The sequence below is a fragment of the Amblyomma maculatum genome, chromosome 2 (assembly GCF_055883805.1).
Source record: "Amblyomma maculatum isolate TAMU_Amacu chromosome 2, ASM5588380v1, whole genome shotgun sequence".
In the NCBI taxonomy this organism is placed as follows: Eukaryota; Metazoa; Arthropoda; class Arachnida; order Ixodida; family Ixodidae; genus Amblyomma; species Amblyomma maculatum.
In genome coordinates, this window is record NC_139345.1 from 100,002,938 (window position 1) to 100,021,505 (window position 18,568).

Here is an 18,568-nt window from a genome sequence, read left to right on the forward strand (position 1 = left end):
CGTCGCATTGCCAGCCTTTGCTTGCTTCATAAATTTTTCCATAGTTCACTAGGCCGCGCACCCTACATCGCCCCTCCAGTCTGCATATCTCATTGCATTCGACATCCTTTTCAAGTTTCCTGACCACATGCCTGTACTACCACTTTTGTCACGTCATTTTTTTCCCATACTGCAGCAGACTGGAACAACCTACCTCACAAAATCGCAGCCATCACGTGCTCATCCAACTTTTCCAATAATGTTACCAGTCATCTTTCTTTGTGTTAACACTTGCTTACCAAAATATATGTATCCACCCCTTATGTAATACCCCTCGTAGGTCTTTAAAGTGATAAAATGAAATGAAAGCGTGGTGTGGCGTTCGAGGAAGTGCCAAATGAAAGGCGCCACACGGACGCCTGGATCAGACGCCCGGCCGGGTCAGCTTTGCCTATGCCTGAATCGCCTGGTAACATCATGGCCAGTTGCGATGTCACAGTTGTGTGTGATTAGACATACATCGACGTTCGCACTATTTCGACATAATTTTGACTATAATTAACTAATCATTCTACAGTCATCAAACGTGCCTTCTAGGTTCATTTTTTCCTCCTCTATCTGATGCAACATTCTCTTTCTATATATATTAGTTCTCACTTAACGAAAATGTTACAGACGGACAAAAACGATCATGGCCGTGAGCATGAGCCATTAAAGGCTTTCGCCTCAGTAAGGACCAGTTCTGTCACATTTGATACAGACTTGTGCTCCCTTCACACACAAGCAATCAATAAACTTCGCCACCGCCACGGCCCTTATGAGCTGGGCAGCCTTGATTAGGACCTCGTGCTGGTTGTAGCAATTCTGCCTGGAGTGTGCACAAGCCTGCTCGAACCCTCCCCAATCTTGAATTTTAAAACCTTATGATGAGGCGCCAGGTTCACCGTGTTGCATAGATGAAACTGACGGTGAAGTGCAAACACTGCAGACCCGCCGTGGTGGCTCAGCGGTTAGAGGGCACTTGCATGCTAAAGAAGTCGAGATAACCGAAATTGCCAATGTCGCATTGGTACGATGAACCCTACAAAACTAAACTAAACAACCCTCATTGCCAATGGCACATTGGTACGATGAACCCTACAATACTAAACAAACAGCAGCAGCCTCATTCTGTTACACACATGTGGATGGGTACATTGCACCTAGCAACCATTTTCAGCTTCAGCCGTGCTGCTCAAAATTTTTACGAATGGACTTTACAGCAATGACTGCTATACTTATTCGCTCTAGAAATTTGACTGGAGTTTGGAACACTGATTACAGGTTGGCGTACGCTCTTCCCACAAATGTCACTCTTCAGCACTCAGCGAAGACTACGTTCTGGCAAAAGCAATACAAAGGAAGAGCCATGTTTTCTCGTGCGAATTATATCACCACATTACTGTTGATTCACAATTAAACGCAATCTTCAATCAGTTTACTCACACTAGGCATAATCACCAAACCAGTTAGAACCACAGGTTCTGAAAACACGCAAGCCAGAGGATGTCGCTCGGCTTCCATCCCAATGTGTGCACTACTAGTTTTTTTTTAATATAGTGAGAACGGGGCAGCAGCATGAAGCCGTTGGACTGATGGTGACTAGCGCATGCGGTGTAAAAACTATACAGTGCAACCCAAGTTGTCATGAGAGCTGACATTAGTTATAAGCTGTTTTCAACGGGCATCAACATTTTGAAACGGCGACGACAACCGAGATTACGTCTCCCCCCCAAGCTTGCCCATGGAGCAGTGTAATTCGAAAGCAGTGAGCCTGGAGAAGTGTGGCACAATTTCCGTAATTTTTATCCGCATAGAGCTGCTTTTCTGGTTTGACACAGCTAGGCAAATTTGCCACAACAGTGGGGTGAGAAATATCACTGCTTGAATGAAAAATTGACTTTATTATTTGTAGGAAAAATGTATTCCCTCGAGCCCAACAAAACTGCTGAAATATTTTCACACCTGAAACGTTTGGCGCGATCACAACTGCCGAGCTTGTGCACGAATGACCACTTCGTGGCACTCACTTCTTCATTCACACGCAGTCACGGATACAAAGACACAGAAAAATTAATTCAATAAGAAGCAAAGAAAAAGATAGGATGTACAGCTGCATCCCAATGCCATCTACCACTTAGATGAAACGCTGCAGTGCTGTGACAGCGCATAAGCACGTGTTCGTGCTATTTATGAACACGTGACGAGGTTTTGGTCAACTGAGAACATTGATGGGGAGGATAAATGAGAGAGTGCTTTAAGGTGGGCCCATTTGGTTGAGATCTGGTGATGCAGATGAGCCTTCACTCGTCTGGGCCGCAGTCCACAAAGTCCCGCAGCATTTCTGCCACATTGGGCTCCTGCTCCTCCTGCACAAGACACAAGAAAGCATGCCTCACAATCAACTCTACACTGCGACTCATCAGCATTACGCGGCACTCGCACATTACACATCAGGGATCCAAAATGTAAGTGGAAATTTTAGAATGTGGTTCCACTTACAATACCTTTTCCAGTGAACTTGAACTGTGCAGACATATTTAGAGAATTTCGAACATCCTAAACAACCAGTTCTTATACTACAGCGAATCCTTACAGTTCGCAGCGCGTCAAGGTGCTGAGTGTTGATAACATTATGACGTGTTCATATTTTGACCAGAGCTTCTGTGAGGGTAAAGCTCTTCTGGAGTTGGCAGAGCAGACGTTATACAGGCTCTCTGCACCTTGATTGCTCAACTTGGCTTTGTCATTTGTATTAGTTCCAGAAAAGCTTGCTACTGCCATTGACAAACAAAATTAGAGAACAAAGTGACAGCACATTTCAAAGTGATGTAATAACAGTAAGTTCTGTGCCAATAAGTTTCATTCGTGACCATTGAAGCCTTGTGTTGAGTAATACATCTTCGGATAATGCGTTTTTATATCCGTGCCCATGAGAACTGTAGCAAGAATCCACTGTAATTTGCTTGACTGATCCACTAGTGTTGCACAGTAGCTGCCTTAAGAACCTACACAACAATGCCAGACCTTCTGCAAGGAACTATAGAGAACTAATTCACTGTGCATTCCATTCTTTAGCAAGACATAGCCTAACTCAGCTTAAGTATTTCTGGCAGCATAATATGCAAAAGTACAAAAGCTTATTTTACGGAGGTCCCTATAATTTACTTTCATTTCTCAAAAGAAAAAAAAAAAAGAGAATGCAAGTGTTTCGAATGTCTTTAAGGTCCTGACATCATAATTTCAAGGATGTCGACTAATGTGTTAGTTCTCTACACACAAAACAATGCCTTCAGCAACAAGACTGTTCATATTTGTTCGAAAATAAAAAGGGAAATAAGAAAAACAACATAGTCATAAAAACGTATAACTAAATTCACACACCGAATATTTCATTTCCTTAGCACTATTTTCAAGCTTTGCTCACTATCCCAATATATCACAAATAAGCACGATTAGTTGCTAGCACTGATTTGGCAGCGTGGTTGCTTCCATTTCCTTGTAGCTTTTAGAAGGTGCAGTCCAGGGGGGACCTGCTTGGCAGGCAAATGTATTTTTCCCTTCTTTTTAAAGAACAAACAAAATGCTAGAGCAAAATGTCATGAGATTAAAAGCAGTTAACTGATGCAATTATCCAAAGACAAAAACACTGCACAGCAATTTTGTTTGGTTGAAGGAATTTATTCTTGCATCTTATAAGAGCACAGATCCATAAAGAATGCACTGATAGGCAAGCTCAATGGACTGCGTGCGGTACTTCATATTTAGGCACCTGCCAGCAAAGTTTTCCAATGATAAAACTTTCCCAGGTTTTCATAAGCATTCAAGTAGGTGCAAAATACAAGATTACTTTTGCTGTTTGGCTGGAGTGCAGCCTTTATAATTAGCAGAATTCCGAGCGCTGTGAACACACTTCCACGTCACTGAGGATGATATGAACGTGCAAGCTGTGACTGCACCACTAAGCAGTACTCACAGAGTGCCTACACATGAACACCAGTCATGCGCCACTATCAGCCGTGAGGTAAATAACTTTTAAATAATTCTCATCAGCTCTAAACAGATCTGAGTGAATGCATTTCCTGTGCTTCTGCATATAGGTTTTTTCATTTGGATGACTAGAATTTTGAATGATACATTTTCCGAGACCAAATGAAGAAGATTCTCAAGTACCCAAAACAGTTTTGCCACCTTGAACTTCCCATTCACTAGATATAAACTCAAACCTTTATTCAAGGTTCCCTTGGGTGCATTGTGAATACTGGCCACTTGAACGACTGACTCACCTTACTGGAAGAGTCCACTGGAGTGGATTCTGTCCCTGTTGAGTCGGCTGGGAGCTCGACAGTTGGAGGAACCTTCACCTCCTCGCATGCTGGTTGGTCTTTGCATTTTTTTTCATCCGCGTGGTTCTCGACAACCTTTGCAACCACCTCGTCCTCCTCCTCCCCCTCCACCTCCTCTATAGAATTTGATGCGCCTGCATCCCCAGCCTCAGCAGAGGGCTCCACCTGCAAGTCAGTGCGTGCGTCTTCTGCCGATGGCAGTGGCACCTGCTGCTTTTCTTCTTTTCCTTCTTGCTTTTCTTCCGCTTCTTCTTGCTTCTCTTTCTTTTCAGCTTCCCCTTCCTTTTCAGCTTCCTCTTCCTTTACAGCTTCCTCTTCCTTTACAACTTCCTCTTCCTTTACAACTTCCTCTTCCTTTACAACTTCTTCTTCCTTCAGAGCTTCATCTTCCTTCACAGCTTCCTCTTCCTTTACAACTTCCTCTTCCTCCTCGGCACAGCCATCTTCAACAATGACGTTGGCGTCGGAAATCTTAGTTATTATAGTCACTGAAGGCTCAGTGGCAGTGATGGCCGCATTGGAGAGTGCAGCATCCGAATCGGTGCCCACTTCCTCTTGGTCTCCTTCGTGTGATGTGTCAACAATGGCCTCCTCAGGTACCCCATCGCTCTCTGTGGGCAGCGCTGGTCCATCGACATCATCACTCTCCAGTTCGATGGGCTCAATGCAGGCTTCCCCGCTAGAATCAACATATTCGCCTTCCTCTTCGTCCTCATCATACTCTTCTTCGGAGCACTCCTCGTCCTCGGATGAGTCCTCAGCCATAGGAACATGCTTTGCGGACCCCGCGGTCCCAATGTGACGTCCTGTACCGGGACCGAGTCCAAGGTGGCGCTCGTGGAAGGTCTGGCGGCCCTGGCCATTAACAGGTGGACGGCGCACTTGCACAGCCTCCGTAGCCTGCAGCTTTTCCAAATCGTCGTCATCATACTCTTCGTGGAAGTCCATGTACTCATGTCCATCCTCATCTGACAGGAGTTCGGCCTCCTGATTTCCGGCTCGGTACGCCGGCCTGTGTAAAGCAGACAGGAATTCCAGCTGTAAAATGCTGTTGATCTTGAAAACATTCATGCAAGCCACCGGAAGCCACAGGAAAACTTGGTGAACTTTAAGCAAAGCATGATCAAAGAAGAAAGTTGGGTTAGTTGGTGCGTTTGGGTAACTGACTGTAACACTGCAATTAGCATGGAAAAAGATGACGGAACGCGACAGAAGGCAACTGATAGGACAGCACGCTAGTCGGAGTCATCTGACTTCGCATCTAATGCCTCACCACGTGTGTGCAAACAATAATAGTTAGAACAGACAAGGTTAAGGTCTATGAGCATGAAAAAAGAAGGAAGAAAAAAACAACATAAAACAGTGCTCTAAAAAAGCAGGGTCAACAGGAAGCAAAGGCTACATAAGTGCCCCGTGCCATGTTTGCTTCCCGTTGTCCGATCGTCAACAAGAATATTTTTTTCGTTGTCACATCTCTGAATGATTTAGGTGCTGAACAGTTGGCAGTGTCAAGATGACCCCTGAGCTTCAGGCTTACAAGATTGAAGCCTTGAAGACCATGATGTTGCACTCATATCCATATGCCTTTAATGAGTGCCTTGGTACCGTTTACAGCAAAAACCAGTAAAGGAGTTCCACCCTGAGACAATATGTAAATGTAACTTACACCTTTGTTCTTTCTTTCTTGGCTTGGCTTGTCTTAGCACTCAAATGGATCAGCACCAAGCCAAGGCAAGCCAAGCATAGGAAGGGATAAGAGAAAGAAAAGCAATTTTTGAGATGAACAGCTTTCTTTGGCTACTGCACACTTTCCTTCACAAGGCTGAATTATGTTATCAAGAGACAAAGGAGAGCTGAGGGAAAAGAGTCTGGGAAACAAAAGGGCGAGAATCTGAGAAGCAGTTGAGGTCCTGTGGTTTGGCGACAAGTGAGAAGGAATGAGTCATGTGATTCCCCACATCCAATGTGCAGCACTGGTAGTGTTTGCTCTGTGCCACGAATGAAAGATGCGTTTGTGTCAGCTCTAGTCACTGAACTTCCTTGAAAATTTTTTTGAAAAGAACAGCTCCATCGTTCACATGCTGAGAGAGCATGCCAAAGCTAGTCCCCGTGGTAGATGTGCAGGAATTTAGCAATGGAGGAAATTACGACACACCTCTTGTAGCAAGTTTTGTAGCATGAAAACTGCGTGCTGTTGCAGTAAAATGTTGCAGGGAGTTGCAGCGAAATTTCGGCTACTGAAGATAGAAAGTTCTGACTTCCACTGATTGCAGTAAAACAATATGGTCATTAATCCTAATAATACAATTTTCATCTTCACAGCAATCTTAAAACCTGCAGTGTGAAAAGTAAACAAACACGAAAAAAAACTGCACAAAATGCAAGTGCTGCATCGTTGGCAAATCACGAGAGCTTGTGAACGAAAAGCAGCAGCTCGGGCATAATTATGAGCAGCACCATTCCTCAAGCATTCCTTCGCAACAGTAAGAGAGCAGCGCTGGCAAAGGAATTCCATCCAGACGCTGTCTACTCGGTGGAATGCAGCATGTTTCGTACTTGCGTATTAGTTCTGCCATGCTCAGCCCTGCGCTAAGTTTGCCTTAAAATTTTTGTATTGTTATAATTCGTTCCCAAGGGTGACAATCATGTTCAAAGGTGTCTGAAGTGAGCATTCACAAAAGTGCCAGACATCCTTAAAGTTTCAGGAACCTCCGGAAATTTTAAAATGATGCTTCACGTGCTTATTCACATGCTGTGAATTTTATTGCTGGTGAAATCCTATCCGTGCAGTGACAAGAGCGCACAGAACCCAATGCGCCAAAACGAACCTATAGGCCCCGTGCACCGCCTACAGTGGCGCCACTGAAAGCCACCTAGCGGTCATTTTCAAAAGTTATTTTAGGATACGAGTTGCGCTGCTGCTTGTCCATTGCTGCAAGAATTGGTGATGTTCGCGGTAGCAATTTTTGTTTTTGTTACTTCAGCTCCTGCCGATTTCTTCTATGGTAGCGCATGAAATTAAGGTACCCTTTTCTGTACAAGCAAGAACACTGACGACGTTGCAGCCATCTGGGAGAAACTAATGCATACACGCAACACGTGCCTTCTACAAACAAGCATTAAACGGCCAGCTGCAATGTTGAGCCCAGCAGCATATGGGTATGCCGTATGTGGTGACCAATTACGTTAACAGAGGAATTTGTTGTGTTTTTGTTTTCTTTTTCATTTAGGCTGCCTTTGCTTTGCAAGGTGGAAGGTCATTTCACATGTGCGCATACTGATGCGCCTCGATCCAATGAGACATTCTGTGCTGCCCGCCAATACAAAGTGCCAGCACCACTCTCTTATATATTGTTTCAGCGGGCAAATTAGAAAGAATTTAACACTACGTCGCTAAGCGTCCCTTGTCGCTGAAAATCTGGTGGTGGTGCCACATTAAAATTCACAAAAAGGTCGAAATGTTCAGATTGACATTAAATTTCTCAAGGAAGTTTTGTTACCAAAGGAAAGTAAATGAGTGGAAATTAAAATTGAGTTAATTTTGAGTGGGGGTGGAAGTCGAACCCAGTCAGGTTGCGACACAGACACACTGTTCATATGCCACGAAGGCTTCCTGGTTCAAGCTGAATAAAGACAGACATACTGAATGCACGATGCGAACAGGACATGACGACAATTAAGCGCCCCCATGTTTCATTAAAAGCATCCCTCATCGAATTAGTCATGATGATGGATTGGATTGTGATAATAACACATTTCACAGTGTGTACAGTGATAATGGGTGAAACGTGATAAAGCAACTGCTTACAACCTTTGATAAATTCTACGCTTTGTAAAGCTTACGCATTTCGGTGCAATCCCAAAAATATTTTTAGATACGACTATCAATAAACTAGTGAAGCCAGTTTAGCAGTGCTGTTAGAGGAACTAGAGGGTATGAAATATGTCATAGGGCTGACGTTAGGAGGCCGAATAAGGCATATATTGTACTGAAAGACAGGCACGTACTGTGTTATCCAGGTTTACCAAAGAGGCGAGAACTAGGAGTAGGTTTCCTTGTCAATAAATATATAGCTGGATGTAGATTAATTCTATAGCATTAATGAGAGGCTGGCAGACCTCGTAATTAAGCTTAATAAGCTGTATAAACTGAAGGTTGTACAGGCCTACGGACCTATGTAGCCATGATGACCAGGCAGTTGAAAGCTTCTACGAAGATGCAGAATTGGCAATGCGGAAAGGAAAGACGCAGTATACTGTACTAATGGCAGACTTCAATACCAAGGTAAGAAAAAAGCAGGCAGGAGACCAGGTAGTGGGTGACTATGGCATTGGTTCTAAGCTGAGTTTGCAGAGCGCAATAACTTACGAATTATGAACACCTTCTTCAGCAAACGGAAGAACCGAAAGTGGACATGGAAAAGTCCTAACGGGGAGACTAAAAATGAAATTGACTTCATGCTGTGTTCTAACCCCACCATTATGCAGGATGTAGAGGTAATCGGGAAAGTTTAATGGAGTGACCACAGGATGGTAAGGTCTCGAATTAGACTAAATCTGAAGAGGGAATGAAACAGATTAGGAAGAAAAGTCCATCAATGAATTAGCGGTGAGGGGGAGGGCAAAAGAGTTCAGGATCTCGCTACAGAATAGATATTCTGCTCTAACCGAGGATGACGACATTAGCCCACAAGCAATGAACAATAATTTCAGAGATATCATTACTGAGTGCGCTGTAGAAATAGGCAGTAGCATAGTTAGAGAGGACACCCGTAAGCTGTCTAAGGAGACGAAAGATTTAATTAAACGCCAAAGTATGAAAGCTTCCAATCCAACATACCAGATAAAATTGGTAGAGATATCAAAGCTAATCAATAAGCGCAAAGTGACCGATATAAGGAAGTAAAACATAGAGAAAATTAAGCATGCTGTAAAGAACGGGGGAAGCCTTAAGGCAATGAAGAAGAAATTAGGCACAGACAAAAATCAGACGTATACGCTAAGGGACAAGGCGGGCAACGTCATCACGAATATCGACAAGATAGTCTAAGTAGCCGAGGAGTTATATACTGATCTCTACAGTAGTCAAAGAAGTGAGGACAATAATCAGATTGGCGGTAGGGAAAAGCAGTCAGACGTACCGCCAGTGACAATGAACGAAGTTAGGAAAGCATTAGAAACTATGAAAAGGGGGAAAACAGCTGTAGAGGATCAGGTAACTATAAATTTGCTGAAGGACGGGGGGGGATATCGTGCTATAAAAACTGGCCACCCTGTATACGCAGTGTCTGGTGTCATCGACGGTACCGGAACCATGAAAGAACTCAAAACATTATTTTAATTGCTAAGAAAGGGGGCGCCAAACAGTTACTATCAAAACAGACCAAACAGCTTACTATCTGTTACGTATAAGGTACTTACCAACGTAATCGCTAACAGAATCAGGACAACTTTAGACTGCAACCAAGCAAAAGATCAAGCAAGTTTTCGGAAAGGGTACTCTAAATTGATCATATACTATCAACCAGGAGATAGAAAAATGCTCGGAATATAACCAGCCCTTATACATAGCATTCATTGATTACGAAAAAGCATTTGACTCAGTAGAAACCTCGGCGGTCATGCAGGCATTGTGAAATCGGGGTGTAGACGAGCCGTACTTGAAAGTGCTGGAAGATATATATAGTGGCTGCACAGCAACCATAGTTCTGCATAAAGGAAGTAACAAAATTCCCATAAAGAAAGGTGTTAGGCAAGGAGACACAATCTCCCCAGTACTATTCACAGCTTGCTTAGAGGAAGTATTCAGAGACTTGGAATGGGAGCAGTTAGGGGTAAGGATAGATGGCGAATACTTCAGTAATCTGTGATTTGCTGATGACATTGCCTTGCTAAGTAACTCAGGGGATGAACTGCAAACAATGACTGATGACCTAGACAGGAAAAGTAGAAAGGTAGACTTGAAAATCAATATGCAGAAGACTAAGGTAATGTTCAAGAGCCTCGGAAAGAAACAGTAGTTTATGTTAGGTAGCGAAGCACTGAAGTAGTAGGCGAATATGTCTACTTAGGACAGGTAGTACCCGCAGATCCGGACCATGAAAGTGAAATAACAAGGAGAATATTATTGGGATGGAGCGCATTTGGCAAGCACTTGCAGATTATGACTAGCAGCTTACCGGTATCGCTCAAGAGTAAAGTATATAATAGTTGCATTTTACCTGTACTCAGCTATGGGGCTGAAACGCAGAGGCTAACAAAAAGGGTTCTACTAAAGTTGAGGACAACACAGAGGGCTATGGAACAAAAAATGGTAGGGGTAACATTAAGAGATGGGAAATGTGAAGAGTGGGTCAGAGAAATAACTCAAGTTACTGACATTCTAGAGAAATCAAGAAGAAATGGGTATGGGCAGGATATGCAGTGCAAAGAGTGAATAACCGATGGTCGCTTAGGGTAACAAACTGGATTCCAAAGGAAGGAAAGCGCAGCAGGGGGCGGCAGAAACTTAGGTGGGCAGATGAGGTCAAGAAGTCTGCAGGGGTCAAGTGGATGCAGCTAGAACAGGACCGGGCTAATTGGAGGGATATGGGAGAGGCCTTCACCTTGCAGCAGGTATAGTCAGGTTGATGATGATGATAACCAATAAGCACCACGTAGAGGCCATTAAATGCATGTACAGTCTTTGCCAAAAGTTTAGAGCCCAAGAGGTCTGCTTCTAAGCCGTGTAGTGGTTCTTCTTTAGCGTTCCTGAATGTCCTTTCTATTGGAGAGGGTGGTACAAGAAAATCCTCTTACTCTGCGCAGCTCTGGAATTATGGGAATCCATTACGAGCCACACGATGTGGCTCAGAAAAAAAACCCCTGGGCTATAAACTTTTGACAAAGACAGTACCATGTGCCTGGAGCACTTTGTTTCATTCATTACATCTTGTACCTCCGCCTTTACCTTGCACTCAAGGCCTATGAAACGACTTGAAAAACTGAGAGGCACAAAAATATGCAGCACTGCAATAAACAAGTGAAGTATTACAGGACTACGCAGTAACTAACACCTTGCTTTGCCTGTGCCTAAATGTGAATGGGAGCAAACGTCGGAAAATTCACAATGTCGCGCTGATATTGCTTTAAATAGTTGAACCCCTTTATAAGGGACATACACTGGGGAGCAGTTTTTGTCTCTTATATGAGGGGTCCCTTATAAGCAGATACCATGTTTACATTTTCTAACCAGACCTTATTTCGGTGAAGGCATCCTGCAGCTAAAATACTCAAAAAGGAAGGGTACGTTATGTCACAAAAGCGTTATTATAGCTTTCATTTACACAATGAATTTGCTTGGTGGTCCACAACACCACACCTCACAACTTTCGTCCATTTATTTACTGCTGAAATAGTTGTAAACCTTGTCTGCTTCATGGCTGCATTGGTGCTGTTCAACACAGACTATCCCAGCTTGAAAATCAGGCCAACAGCTTCATAGCCCATATGCCAAAGCTGTATATGCTAGCAAACTAAGTTTGCAGCGAAAGTGCGATCGTGATGTGATGTAGCACCGCAACTAGCGTTTCGCAACAAAGTTATGTGTCTGTTGACACTACAAGAATTCAAGTTTTTTTGTCTTTGCCGGAGTAGAATCCCTTCTGTTTTTATGTCATTTGTTTTGGTCTTGGATTGGCTATGTCTCGCTTTCTAGGCACAATGACTTTTTTACGTCAGTGGCACTTGCTGAGCCCTTTTTTTATATTTACAAGATAGATTTGTCGCTCATACTGAAATGCAATGTAATAGACAATTTTCGCTATATATTCTTCAGACTAGTGAACACAACACCTGCGGTAATTCGTGATAGGAAGCTCCACTAATTGGAGACCCCGAAGCGTGCTTCCTAATATCCTCGCATATGCAGTCGCACTTGTGCTTCTCTACGTTGCATTTCCACTGCAGAGACTTCTTTTCTGTCATTTCATAGCTGACTGACCTGCTTTGCTTGCTGAAGTTATTAATAATGACAGCGCAGGGGTGTCTCTCTTCTTTGATTTCGCTGTAGCTGCTATACTGAGCCTGGCGATGGATGGTGCCACATCTAATTTTAAAATGCCTGTTACAAGCAAGACTGAGTACCAAAATTTTTCTTCTTCTTATCTTTTTTTCTTTTTCTTTATAGCCGATTGTCTCTTACATCCAATGTCTGTTAATAAAGAGGTCCAATTAATGAAAGTCATAGGGCGGCCAACCATCTGGGTGAATGATGTCTCTTATACCCGATTGTCTGTTACATCCCTGTCTCTTATAACGGGGTTCAGCTGTACTTTCATATCGAAATGCAAGACCGGAACAACAACATACTTCTTAATGCAAAACAAGCTTGAAGAGTGCACTCTGTCGCGTTGCTTGTCGAGCTGGGATGAGTAAATACAATCTACAGCACCGTTTCTCTCTCTCTCTTCTCATTCTTTTTTTTTTTTTTTTTATGTGTTCAAACATTCACCTGCAAAAAAACTATTCCTAGAGATGCCCCGCAATTTGTGTCACAGTGGATTGGCATAAGATGCTGTTTATTCAACAATGAAGATGCCATAGGGAAAACAATTGATGACGCGACGACTGCTTAGAAACACATGGCTAGCAGATGATGTGCCCAGCTCCACTCCCGTGTGTACCTATAAATTACACCCCGCGTGCATGTCATTTTTCACGCAGACCGTAAAAGCATGCACAGGCTGTGCTCTATGTGATATACCAGCGCAATCTGGCTCTGCGGCATTAATTTGAGACCCACTTTTTCTTATCTGCATTGGCCTCAAGGAACACTAAAAGATGACAACTGTGCAGCGTGAATGCGGTCGCAGCTCACTAGCCACAGCTATGCCCGATCAGTGACAAGTCTTTTTCGTGTGCCCAGTGCAGCGTTGAAACAGAAAAGGGCAGAAGCACTTGTGCCTATTTACATTCTTCACTAGCATGTGTTTACTGCATTCACGGCCAACAGTCAGCTGCACAGTGGCACAAAGCAATTATACACCATGGGGTGCTGCACTCTCATCTTCCAACCTAGAAGCGCGAAGCAGCCATGGCTAACGACTGTCAACAAATTTCTTTTATGCAAGGCCTACCACTAACACGCGCACCTGGCCATCATGCATATCAAGCAAGTGAGTAGCAATTCCATAATTTTTTTTTACAGCGAGTTCCAAGAAGCAGGAATGTTTATGATTTTCAGATTACTGTTTGGGACTCAAATGGCGCAGCTGTTCTACCACTGATTTCAGTGACCCACGGACATTCAAGGACAATTTGACCGGACATGGAAGCTGGCTGAAACGGACACTTCCATCAAGGCATAATGCAGGAAGGAAGAGTTCATGGAGTCACAATGGGAAGTGCCGCAACGTTTTCTGCCACCTTGCCAGAGCTGTCTACTGGATAATGCAAGAAAGCTAGGGGAGGCTGACAATCGTTGAGCAGCTCACGTGCAAACTGTAGGAAATGCGTTCTCCGAATTACATGGTGCCATTGGCAATGGCACCGGGCAAGCGCTTACTTTAGACTCGCTTTGAAAGTCTACATGCTGCAAATTTTTCCTGCCACTTTGATGAGACGGACCACTAGACAGCACAATGCAGGAGGCTGGCAGTCGCTGAGGTGAAGACGTGTATCATACGTGGCATGCAAAGCGCATTTTCTTTGTTACGCGCAACAGCAGTATCACGACTTTCGTTTCCCTGAAGTAAAATTAAACAAATCTTCCCTGATATAAACACAATTCTGAATTTTCCCCCAGTTCTTCCAGATTGTTCAAACTCCCTGAGAAGTCCCAGTATCCCGACTTCACATTGCAACTCATGCGTTTGAAATAGGGGTGTGCAAATATTCGAAATTTCAAATACAAATTGAATATGCTAGTTATTTAATTCGTATTCATATTTGAAAAACTGACATTCAAAATTTCCGAATATTCAAAAATTGCCAAATACACTAAAAATTTTTTAATTCCCGGAAACTTCACCACAATACTTGACCACGTGTACTGTGCAATGAAGCGTCCTCGAAATGCGATGGGCCTATTTTGTCAAGAGGGGCCTTCCCTTCTAAGAGAGCCTTCCCTATGGTTTGCACAACACTTGACAAAACCGGGTAAAAACATCGTTTTCATTCCAATTTCACCTCATGCGCAGACAATCATTGGACGGGTCCTCACCAGATAAAACTAGTCTGATGCAAATGGCTTCTGAGAGTTCTTTCATGACCACCCGACAACTCGAGCTTTCGGTCTAACTCGGACATTTCTTTCTTTCTGGTCTCTTGAAGGCTGAATTAACAAGAGCTTATTGCAATCCCTGTTGCAGTTTCATTTTCATGTGTGTCTTACTCGATGCTGCACTTTTGTTTGTGTGTTCAGTTTCAGTTCTGTTTTCATATGTGGCGCCACTGTGAGGATAGATCATGGAGAATAAAAATATGGCACTGCACAAGCAGTGCAGATGTTGAGTGTATACAGTTGAACGTAGTGTACCTTTGTGCCTTCTTCTTCGGAGTTTAACTTTTGCCAGCATTCACCGTGCCTGCAAGCTTCTCGGAAAAAGCCCAACATGGTTGTAAAACCCGTTTCATGCAAGTCCTTCCAGTACAGTACGGTCCACTGTTAAAGGGAACATGAGATCGCGTGGCCTAAACACTTTACAAAGCGCTGCCGCCGTCCACCTACAAGAATGGACGACATGAAGTGCATGGGCGGGAAGAGCAGTCCGCCGTGCTTACTGCACAAGCGCTTTGTATGATCGTCAGTCGCTAGCTCTCGAGAGAGTGCTTTGTAAAGCGCGGCAGCAACGCGGCCTCATGTTCCCTTTAACAGTGGACCATACTGTACAAAAAAGTAGCGTACAAAATCCTGCATAAAACGCATACTGAATTTTTCAGCAAGGTACACAGTTCTGTGAAAGTCTAGTTTAATTTTACTTGCAAACACCATGTGAATTGTGAAATAAACAAGGTGAGCAATGATTATTTTTTAAGTTTCATTATTTTTTTTTCATTGATCAGATATCCGAAAGCATTTTTTTTTTTCTCATATTCGCATTCAAACGAAATAATATTCCCACACCCCTAGTTTCAAAGCAACCTTCCCACAGGATCTGCCACTACTCAGAGGTTTTTTCAAAGCCATTAATGCCCCACTGAAAGCTGCTAGTTAAACCTGTAAATGGTTCTGAAAATGGCTGCAGGCAAATATGTTAACAGCAGGCAGTGGAGAGCAAATTGGTGCTGTGTAAAAAAAAGCTCAGCCAAGATGCATCAATTATGGCCTACTGCTAGTGATTGAGAAAGCAGCAGTGCACATACTGGAGGGTAGTGATGCGCTTCACTCTGAAGTGGTGCATGGCGGCTGCCTTGCGCTTGAGTGGGAGCTGTGGCGTTGCCACGACTGGGCGCGCAGCAGGGGGCGACTGCAGCTGGGCTTGGCAGCCCACGCTGGCCAACGGTGGGGGCACAGTCTGGCAGGTGGCATCTGCCAGGGCCCAACTGGCCCGGTAGTAACGCAGGGGTGCCCGTGTGCCAGTTGGTGCAGCACCCCGTGGGTGCAACGACAAGCACGACAGGGCCTGTGTGCAGATCTCTACCACCTGCATTTGCATTGGTGGAATACAAACCCTTATCGTTCCGGATGCAAGACAGCGCAAAGGATATGGCACACCAGTGCAAGGACAAGACAGGACAGTTACCGACGCTGATAACTTGTTAGAAAAGGAACAAGTACATAGGTCAGCAGCAGGGATGAAAACGTCAAGAAAAACATGGTAATAAACAACATGGTAACAAACAGCATAACTCCCCAGTGCAAATGCAATGACCGTACCCAGAAATGTTAAAGTTAAGGATACATCGAGGGAGAGGGCAACACCGATGCATGTGTCCTGGGGTTACACTTGTCTGCTGCAGGGGGAACTTTGCTATGCAAGACTTCGCTCACTCTGGAAATTTTCCGCAGCAGGCTTACTGAAGGAATTCTAAGAGCAGTGGACCTTCAACTCATGTTTTGGGGTGTCAAACTAGTGTCATCATGCGCCAGCTGTTTCTATTATTCCATTTCTGTTTTTGTCCCCTCCAGTGTCCCATGCTGCGAGAGGTAGAAGCATAGGTTGCGTAACAACTCATAGTGGACCATTTCTGAAAGACTAGACTGCTTCCAAAGGTCCTGCCATACTGTCCCAGACATACAAGTAACAAAACGTACAGCTTTAGTGGCTGTGAGAACTTTGGTTGTGAGCAGACTTTTTTTTTAAATATGTGCAATTGATTATGGTTTGCCTATACTGGATGCAATGAACTACTAAGTGAAGAACAACTTTCAAGTGAAATAAGATTTTGTTCATGCAACTGGAAGTGAAATGCAGGAGAGTTTGCAGACATGAATGACTCATTTACTGTGTAAAACACACAAATTTTTTCTGTCAAGGCAAGTGTTGATTGGCACACACACTTAGCTCCACTGACTGCCATACGATAGGCTTCCGTAATTTCCCCTTTATATAACACAAACCGCAACAAACTTGCCAAAACTCTACTGGAAGTAGTACCTATAAAATGGCTCTATTACACACTGTCTGAAATGTCTGAAAAGCCTTAGCATATCTAGTATAAAGGTCTACAGCACAGGCAGTCAATCGTCTCTTCACTCAGCACGAGAAACAAGTAACAACATGCCAGAATTTTTCTTAAGGGTTAAATATGTGTAGAAAATATCCAGCAGTTCCCAATAAACTCAAATTGAATTCCTTTCTTCCTTTTGTCTTTGCACTTTTCTACAAGTGTGTAGTGTAGAGCTAAGTGTGTGTGCTCAGGGCAATGCAGCTAATGCCCACTACCTTAAAGCACCTGCATGCACAAGCACAAGATGTACTGTATATTCAAACAAAAATGCCGCCTCCCTCCATGAGAGAGAGAGAGAGAAAGAGAGAGAAGGCAGAGAGGTTAACCAGGAAAGCTTCCGGTTTGCTACCCTGCACTGGGGAAGGGGAATGAGGAGTTTAAAGGAGAAAGATAGAAGAGAATGATAGGAAACCTCCTCCATGAACTTCCAAATAAAACATAGGGCCCAGATTGGGTAACAGGTTACACACAACAAACTCTACATGAGGAGAAGCACACCTCGCAGCACGTATCCCTGAGGCCCATGCTGAAAAGCCGTGCACAGCAGTGCAAGGGTGGTGGGCCACCACTGCTGGTGGCCAAGGAAAGCAGCAAGGCATACAGGGCACGGCGGCACTTTGGGCTGCGGTAGGGCTGAGGTAGGAGGGCACCAGGCTGGAGACGAAGCAGGAGTGCCACCACAGTGCGCTGGACCTCCTGCAGTTTGACAGAAGAAAAAAGAAAAAGAAAGAACTGAAAAGGCATTCACGTAATGTGGCAGTCATTTCAGCATTAGCGGAATATGCAAAGGAGGGTTTACAAGAAATAATTTGAGAACATGTATTGTAGCTGAATTGATTAGTACACTACATTTCCATCCATCAACCAATCAATCAATGAGAACATCCCACTGCTCATGTGGCCTACGACTTTAACAAGTGGCAATATTTCATGTAAACGACAATCCTGAGATAACAAGGAGCCTCGGTGTTAAGCTCTGGCTAAAGAGCTGACGTTCTAAATAAAAATTCCACTCAAGGCAGGCAGGTGGCAGAGACACTCGTAACTGCTGGCATGATCTTAATTTGGGACAACAGTTTGGAGAAGAAATGGCATCGTCTTGGCCGAGCAAATGTGTGCCCACTGCGTCTGGAGGCACCTGTCATGCAGTGAATTGTGAGCTAGCACTAAGCTTGTTCAAGCTAATACCTGACACCTCACTGCAATATTTGGGAAAAAAGGTTTCTCTTGGGTGACTCCCGTCAAGGCTCAGCAACTAGGGTAAAAAAACAATCACTAGCGTGCGAACTAGGTGTTGTGGACTCGACTAGATGTGCTTGCAGTTGTTTCCTCTTGCTTTATGGTATCCTTTCTCTGCCACTGTCAGGTGATGGCTACAATTAAGACAAAAGCATGCTGCAACTTGGACAATGCTCACCCGCACCTGTCTGCTTGCAAGCAAGTTTGCAGCACGTGGTACCTCATGAAAATTGCGTGATACATTACCCAGTAAAAGGGCTAAATGTGCCTATGTTGCTTTTTGTGCACAATGTTTTAACCATCCCTGTGCACTG

General features: G+C 43.9%; 1 protein-coding gene across 1 annotated transcript in view; it reads right to left on the reverse strand.

The window, feature by feature from the left end:
- Positions 1-1,902: 1,902 nt before the first annotated feature.
- The window catches only part of LOC146199392 (uncharacterized), a 68,656-nt gene continuing 51,990 nt past the window's right edge, over positions 1,903-18,568 (reverse strand). The window contains exons 15-18 of the mRNA XM_084594841.1: positions 17,514-17,711; positions 15,708-15,988; positions 4,305-5,376; positions 1,903-2,387 (exon numbers count right to left, since the gene is read on the reverse strand). Of these exons, the coding sequence (XP_084450967.1) occupies positions 2,322-2,387; positions 4,305-5,376; positions 15,708-15,988; positions 17,514-17,711 (1,617 nt within the window). The 3' untranslated portion in view covers positions 1,903-2,321. The remainder of the gene's footprint in view (positions 2,388-4,304; positions 5,377-15,707; positions 15,989-17,513; positions 17,712-18,568) is intronic.